The 8,940-nt window shown below is 40.5% G+C and overlaps 1 protein-coding gene across 1 annotated transcript; it reads right to left on the bottom strand.

Annotated features, from left to right (window-relative positions):
- Nucleotides 1-6,550: 6,550 nt before the first annotated feature.
- On the bottom strand, nt 6,551-7,693 carry LOC109221058 (the record flags this gene model as incomplete). The annotated part of the gene is made up of 2 exons (XM_019385517.1): nt 6,551-6,997; nt 7,535-7,693. Coding segments are annotated over 2 exons (519 nt in total), but the record flags the coding sequence as incomplete, so codon positions are not given.
- Nucleotides 7,694-8,940: the final 1,247 nt, after the last annotated feature.

The following is an 8,940-nucleotide window of genomic DNA, read 5'->3' as shown; positions in this document are numbered from 1 at the left end:
GGTCTCCTTGGCCATCTGTAGCCTGATAGGATGAATGAGTCCATTAATAAACCTCCTCACCCTCTCCCTATCAGTAGGAAGCAAGATAAGGGCATGACGAGCTAGATCTACAAAACGGGTGGCGCCTAACATTTCACTTTCTAGGTAAGCCAACGTTAAAAAAATTTATCCATTTTTCAACACCTTAAATTACATAATGAGAAAGAACTGTAATAATCTAAAATAAAGTGTGGAAGTTATAACAACTAAAATATCTAATACAACCCTGGACCCAGTGTCACAAGTGCACGAGCTATTAGAATAGTACAAACAAGGGACTGAATAAAACATAAAGTTGTCTGAAGGAAAATACACAGCTAAATAAAAGGAAAGGGGACTCTAGGAGCTACGGACGCTGAGCAGTTGTACCTCAAGTCTCCACAAAGTTGGCCTATCTGAGCACGTTAATAACCGTCGCTGGGACCGACTCCAAAATCTGCACAAGAAGTGCAAAGTGTAATATGAGTACAACCAACCCCATGTACTCTGTAAGTGCCGAGCCTAACCTCGACGAAGTAGTGACGAGGCTAAGGTAAGTCACTTACACTACAACCTGTAGGCAGTATATAATAAAGACAGGAGAAGAAAATACAAAATGAAATAGGACTGTTAACTGAAGAAAATAACTAAATCCTCAAGAAACCAATGCCAATCAGAATTTTCATTCCTTAGAGTTCCGTATGAAAAAAAACCCCGAGAACCAACATAATACAGGGAAAGAGAAACACATAGGTCGTTGCGGCGCACAACCCGATCCCACCGTACAGCATAATCCTCCCTTATTCCACTGTAATGCTATCAATAATCATAAACAAATAAATACATGGTGCGACGCGCAACTCGATCCCACCATATAACAAAACCAGTATCTAATTCACCCTTATTCCACCGTATCAATTCACACTTATTTTACCTGTTGCGTTGTGCAACCCGATCCTAACATATCAGTACAAATTTAAACTTTTTCCACCATATCAATCCACCCTTATTTTACCTGTTGCGGCGTGCAACCCGATCCATCATATCAGTATAAATATTCACTAAGCACAATTAAATCAACAATTTAAAAACATCTACGATTGATGAATATAAGCCGAATCAGAAAGGAAACCTTGTACCAACTTGGGAATTCACATAGGTAATACTACACGGCAAGACAAGTCTAGTAAATGACAATTAGAAGGTGCAAGAAAGTCATTTAAGGCAAATAGCAGTGAGTCATGAAAGCATGAAAAGATCTAACATTGTTAACTGGAGAAACAATGATTAACATGTAGCAAATAAGCATGGAAGACATTTAGAGCACATAACAGTTAAGGCAGGGAAGGAGATAATTAAGGGAAAATGCAAAATCAGGGAAACAAGTAATTCGGCGGCATTTAAGAACTCGTCACCTTTCATATACGCTGCAAGATACAAAATTCACATATTACATAGTCCGAGGGTTCCTAATTCCCTCAAATCAAGGTTAAACTCAATACTTACCTCACTCCACAGTCAACTCAGAGCTCTACCGGGCCCTTTTCCCTAGAATCCGCCTCCAACCCACTCGTATCTAACCACAGTTCACTCAATAATATCAAATATTGCTAAAGGAATCAATTACAATTCATAAATTCAGAATTTTCAAACTTTCCCCCAATAAGTCAAAATCGACCCCGGGCCCGCTTGGTCAAAATCCGAGGTTCGAACCAAAATCCATTTACCCATTCACCCCCAATCCCGATTATGTAATTAGTTTCGGAATCCGACCTCAAATTGAGATCTAAATCCCTAATTTGCAAAAAAACCCAATTCTTCCTAAATCCCTAGTTTCTACCATGGAAGAACAAAGATTAGGGCTATACATATGACCAGCAACGAGAAAAATAAATGCAATAGCTAAATGGTGATGGGCAATATCAGTCAGCCATAAACTTTGCGTTTGTGGATGGAATCCCCAGAGAAGAGTTAGAAAGAAATTAATGGGTGATATTAGAAATGGAAGAAAATGAGTTAAGGTGTACAAACCTATGAATAGATGTTGAGTTTTCTCTTCAAAATCGCTCCTAGTCCGAGCTCTAATGAAAGGGTTATGAAAAATGGGAGAAATCCTAATTTTGAAATATTTAAATCACTGGGTGTCAGGCCTTCTTCACGTTCGTGAAGGGCCATACGTGATCGCGAAGCATTGGCTCAACTAACCTACGCGTTCGCGAGACACCCTTCGTGTTCGCGCTCGTAAAAGCTTACATCCACCAGCCTACGCGTTCAGGAGCCTTGTTCCGCGTTCGCGAAGAGTTTTGGTCAATTCCCCTCCCCCAGGTCCCATGCTTGTGCGTTCGCGAGAAGCTGGCCACGTTCGCGAAGGGTAATGCCCCCATTGCTCCGCGTTCGCAATCCAGCTATTGCGTTCGCGATGAAGGAATATTCGCCCCAGCCCAGTTCACTCTCCGCGATCGCGAGAGTATATTCGCGATCGCGAAGAAGAAAGCACTGATGAGCTAGGATTTTACCATGATTATACCCCTTACTTGCTATTGCTTTTGTTACAAATAGCCACAAAATAGTCCCAAAACGCTTACAAGTTGCGCTTGATTGCAGGTTTGAGCAAGAAGGTGACAAATGTCAAAGATCGGCTCAAAACGGAGTGAAACATGCCAAGCGTCAAGAACAAGTGAAGTTGAGGAACAGGAAGACCTAGCGCGGACCGCACTGATTTGCCACGCGGCCGTGCTAGTAGATTCAGAGGGGTAATTTGAGGTGCAAGCCACGCGGCCGCGCTCCATTTCTGCGCGGTCCGCGCAAGGGAAGTTCAGAGAAGGCTTAAGTCTCACGCGGCCCCGCTACATATCAGTGCGGTCCGTGTGAAGGAGATTCAGAGACGTGGAATTTTGGCCAAGTCAAGCTATGCGGCCGCGCCCCATTCCTACGCGGTCCGCGCCGACCCTCCGCCGCGGCCGCGCGACATTTCTGCGCGGTCCGCGGCCCCCAACTTCAAAAGATGAGATTTGAGAGTTCAAGGAGCCTACGCGGCCGCGCTACCTTTTTGCGCGGTCCGCGCTGACCCCGTAGGGGTATTTTTGTCCAGATTTTCCAGCTGGGTATAAATAGGTCTTTTTACCATTTTTAGGTTAAGTTTTAGATTCTGAACAAGAGCTGCGCTCGTGAGAAGTATTGTGTAGCCTATTTTGGCAATTTTCCTCTTCAATATCATAATTTTTAAATAGTAATCAATCATTATGTTATTTTCATCATCTACTTCTATTGTTTCTTCTTTAATTATGTCTGGCTAAACCCATTAGCTAGGGTTGTGGCTCAACCCTAGTGTGAGTAGTTAATGGGTGTTGCATTTTAGGGTGAGATTGAGATTGGGTATTTGTTATTTGGGTTGATTTTGTGTTTCAATCTAGAATTTGTGGTTGCAAACATGAATTCAAGCTTAGTGGGTCTAACTCTTCTTGAAAAAGAGAGTCATATGACCCTAAAAGTTAACCCAACAAGGAATTGGGATGGATCCATGAGAATGGTAGTCCCAATTAACGGGTTAAACCTCGAAAGAGTAATTTCCCTACTTGAGCCCTAGTTGCCTAGTCTAATTGGCCTACCTGATTGGTCTCGAGAGAGTCAATTGGGCAAAATCATTCTCTCTACCGAGAGGTGTGAGAATGAGTGCAATTGTGCAACGGCTATAGCAATAAACCCAGATTTATCAATCTCCCCTTAGTAGCTTTTAACCGTTAGCTAGCCACCAAGGTAGTGTCACCACCCTAGTGCCTTTTTCCTATATTAAGCACAACTTAGCAATATTTCCTTAGCATAATTTAGCTTTAAGCCTTAGATTACAATAGTAGTTTTAAATATAAAAACCCCCAAAAATGTTAGGAGTGCAATTAGAATTACAAACGCAATTCTAGGCTAAACAGGCAATACAACTCCATTCCAAGCTCCCTGTGGAAATTCGACCCCGATCCACTATTCGGGTATTAGTTATTGCTACCCACTCTTCCTACCATTGTGTAGTGTTGAGACGGCCGCGATCAGTAGTATTATATATTGTGGCTGTTTTGGATTTCCGCACTCTTTTCAACTTGTTATGGATTGATTGTTGTTAATCACTGAAAGCTTTAAGAATTGGCTAAAGACTCTCTAACGTTATCTTGCTTACCAAGTGAAATGTTAGGCGTCATCACGGTCCCGACGGTGGGAATTTCGGGTCGTGATAGTGAGGTCGAGAGCCTGATTATGAGTGATAGTTATGGGATCGGGCTACACGCTGCAGCGGTTATACTGATGTTATGATAGTGCTTGGGCTGTAGGAGCCCTCCGGAGTCTGGACACCCCCAGTGAGCGTTGATGATATTATTGAGGGATGAATCTTCCCTGGACATGGATCTTGTCCTAAGTACTTGATACCTGGAGATGGATCTTCTCCACGAAGCTGGATTGGCCTTCCTCGGTACTAGGTGATTTATAGTCAGTGATGTATATATTCCGGGATGGATCTTCCCTGGGCCGAATGGGCCATATATAGTACCGAGTGGTTGAGCATTTGAGAGTGTGAGCACATGAGACTGACAGCATAGTGCATCACATACAGCATGTGCATGGGCATGTAGAGATAGAAGAGTTATATTCTTCACATTGTTCGGATCTGGTCTACTTCACTGTTTGAGCTATCTATTTAACTTGAAAGTATGCCTACATTTCTGCACTGTTAATTCTATTGTTAACTGTACTGGTTGAGTTCGTAACTACCTTTCAGTCCAAAGGTTGGACTTGTTACTTACTAGTTGGATGTACTCAGGTAACTCCCTGCACCTCGTATGCAGATCCAGGCGCTTCTGGTTACGGCGGCGGCTGCTGATTCAGGAATCAGAGTCGGAGACTATCGAGGTAGCTGCATGGCATTCGCGAGCCTTGACTCTCCTTCTTTATCTCTATTGTATTCTAGTTTTTATTCTCTAGACACTGTAGTGGACTGTATCCTGGTTTGGACGCTCATGTACTCTGTGACACCCCGATTTTGGGATAAATTGTATCGTATTTTGGATCATTTCTGTTATCAAAAAGGCTTTTCTTTAACTTTAACTGCTTCCGTCTCTATTTTTAAAAGTGAATTATTGTGTTGAGTTGCTAAGTAGAGGCTGACCTAGTTCCACGATAGGCGTCATCACGACGGTTGATTTTGGGTCGTGACAAAGGAGATGTGATTTTTTCCTTTTTTTAGGGATTTCAGAACTCAAGAATGAACCAAAAAAGAATAAACATAAAAATAAAATAGAAAAGATAAAACAATAAAAAGAACCACAAAATGAAACTAAAAAAGAAAAGAGCGAAAAGGAAAGACAAGAAACAGAAAAATAAAATACAAAAAGTATAAAACAGAAACAGAAAGTGGGATAAAATTACAGGGCAGGGAATTCAAACTTAACTTGTATAATCAAAGGGGCACATAGCCATCAGTGGACCAAAGTGGCGTCTAGTGCATGGGTTTACCTAGATATATTTAAGTATAATACTAGAAAAATTACAGTGCTATACATAATCTAGAGACGGGAGCATGAATTCACTTAAACTCGAACCCCTCCATGTAAATTCGCCCTTGGTAAGAGGTTTTACATTCGATTAAAAGTAATTTCCAAAAGATCTTCTACATACTTTTAAGTCGAATAAGTTACAATATATTCACTCCTCTAAGAAGCCGGTTATCGGGCGGATTGGGCGGTCATTTACTCTTAACGGTTTGGCTTATCGGTTATCGATTTTTAAATGTATTAATCCGCTAGCCACCCGATAAGATGTCGGGCGGATTGGTATCGGTTTAGCTCTTATCGGGCGGTTTATCGGCCTAATTCAATCTATATTGCGTGCATTACAGAGGGCGTACTATTGCAACAAATATACTGAGTGGCAATGTTTACACGTTCCACAAGCAGTTGAATTGTGTGAAGACATACGCTCTCTTCTAGTAGTTCCAAGTTAGCCTGATGGTCAACTAAATGAGTCTCTTTCCTCTTTCACATGATGCATTTGAACTCATTACATGTTGAGAAATTTGAACCAAGGTTGTTGATTATTACTATCGTTTTATGGTCCGCTTTAATGGCAACATTTATTTTCTACCGGAAGGTATAATTACCATGTTAATAACCGATTTCACTTTTAATTTGGAGGTGATGCTGCCTTTTCTTCCTGCTACTATTATGTATTATCTACTTGTGAATGAAAAGGTACCAGATTAGCGATGACACGTGTTTGATGATGGTAAGTTAAGCAAAACTTAAGGTTAATGGTAACGCTTGGTCGATTATGATACTGGTGGCGTTTGGATTAGATGCGGAACATAGAGATATGATATCACCAATGGCATTTGGATTGGATTTTATATATATATATATATATATATATATATATTCTTAACGGGTTAACGGATTATCCGTTAAGAAAATTGAATAATCCGTCCCCAAACCGATAAGCCGTTAATGAATAAATTTCAATCCGTTCCCCGTTCGTTAAACCGTTAACCCGATACCAATAAGCCATTAAGCTTCGGTTTTGGTTCGGTTTTCGGTTTCGGTTCGGTTTTGAACACCCCTACCTCTTCCCTCTCGTACTTTCATAGCCCAAATATCAACACAGACATTTCAAGTATTTTCACCAACACAAACATAATTTTCCCAATTCGTCTACCATTTCCACCATGATGAGTTTGAACCTGACCTTGACTAGGATACCAATATGGAATCTCATAAGCATAGCCACCAAAATATTGAGTCTGAGGGAATACAGAAGGCGGAACGTACGTCGTGATTCCGAGCCATGTTGTTTTCTTTTCACATTGTACCACAAGACAACCCATATGAATATCGAATTCACATAGTTGACACCTGTAACGCCACGAAGAACGGTTACATGCTCCTCTACAAACAGCACAGGTTCCTGATTCGGACGAGCCTAGAAGCCTTAAAGGATGGGCCTGAATTTAGAATTATCATAAAAAATACTTGCAGAATTATACAACAGTTTGTAACTTGTGATCCCACATGATCAAGTTTGTGGACAAACTATCCTTTCTTCTTCTTTTGTACAAGCTATCTAACATTATGTAAATCGCGCAAGAAACAAGAAGAAATGTACAAATTAGGGTCGTTGGGTATGCAGACTAAATTATTACAGGATTATACTATTGGAATTATAATCCTAAGTTTGATCGGATAAGCTGGGATATCTAGGATTAAATCTGAGATTAAATTTATACTATGTGTGATTGACGATATAAATTTATATTTAACCTAACATAGTATAAATTTAGTTGCATATCTTATCCTACCTTATTCCCGTACCATTCCAGTTGTAAGAACCACTTCCTTAATTTTCTCCAATTTATCCTCCCTTCATTATGTACACGTTTTCATATTAGATTGTTGGATGTTTTCCATCCATGAACGATAGGAGTATATAAATTCCATACTACACTTTTCCAATTAGATAGTTCAGATCTCTAGTAAGTTACCTGATGCAGGACATGGCGCAATGTTTCAGGCAACTGAGTACAGAGAGGGTGGACATCGAATTCACAGAGCTCACACCTATAAAACAAGCCTTCAACAGAATCGCAGACGTTGCACATGCGATCGAATTGGTGATTTCCATGTGGCTTGCTGATAATAGGCTATAATTGCGTATTTTAGTCGATTATTACACTCTAGTTTACTGCACTTTAGTTGAGTTTGCGCTTTAATAGCTAGTGTTTTGCACTAACGGTGTGTTTTATGCCTTGTAGGAGTGATTCCGAGCTATATAGATATTATGAAATGAATTCAAGTGATTTGGAGCTTTGAAATCTGATTAAAAGCCCAAGGAATTAAGCTGGGATCGTATTCGGGGATCAACGGATGATACAGCAACAAAACAAAGAATCGAGTAGGTATATTACGCACTGTCTACTAAAATGCACATATCTTTTTGCTCAGAACTCCATTTGGGCTCCACAATATATGGTTGGAAAGCTAACTCAACGGGCTACAACTTTCATGTTACGTTTTTCCAAGTTCTAAACGTAACAGGGTTCAAAACGTGGTCGAAATCGCGACCGCGGACCTGAGGCGGCCTGAGGCAGTATACCTGCCATATACCGCGGCCGCAACGTCCAGACGTGAAAAATTTGTCCCTTTTCGCGTAGGAGAAGGTATAATAGTTTGGGCCCGACCCTACTTGGTATATATACATGGAAAAACGGTACTTTGAGAGGTTGGACATATTTTTGACACAGATTCGACCTAAGGAGGCAGAGAACAATAGGAGCAAGGCGGAGAATTCTTCCACAAGTTTTTCCTTCCTCTTCCTATTTTTCATTGTTGGTTATGACTTTTAGTGTGGTAGTTTTACATACTATTATGAATAGCTAATTTGTTATCTAGGGTTTTGATGGAACCTTTTGAAGGATAAATTCTTGTTATGTTTTTATATAATTGAGCCGTAGTATTTTCTCTTTTTGTTCAACTATATTATTCTTGTGGTTGATTGAAGGGCCCTCAATTAGCTGTGCATATTTAGTATGTATTACTCGGGAGAGAGTACATATTTAGGTAGTTGTTGAACAACATCACTCCCGACGTATGTGAGGAATCAATAACCAAGGGTTTAAAGGTGGGATTAGGGATAACGAAACCTTGGGTGCGATCTAAGTGAGCTGTAATTAAAGCCAGCTAGCGTAACTCGGGAGAGTATCTCTAGTAAATTGTGGTAATTACTCGGGAGAGAATTACAACACGCAGAGCGCTCATGATCGGTAGAGAATACTTAGACGAAATTATAGAAGACATAGCGGGAAGGATTCCGACAATTGGGGAAATCATAACTCTAGACCTCCTTAATCTTTTCTCCAACCTGTAGTATCTTTAGTGTTAATTTATTATT

Source organism: Nicotiana attenuata, unplaced genomic scaffold (assembly GCF_001879085.1).
Source record: "Nicotiana attenuata strain UT unplaced genomic scaffold, NIATTr2, whole genome shotgun sequence".
NCBI lineage: Eukaryota > Viridiplantae > Streptophyta > Magnoliopsida > Solanales > Solanaceae > Nicotiana > Nicotiana attenuata.
The sequence above is the reverse complement of the archived record's forward strand: the minus strand, read 5'-3'. Positions and strand labels throughout refer to the sequence as shown.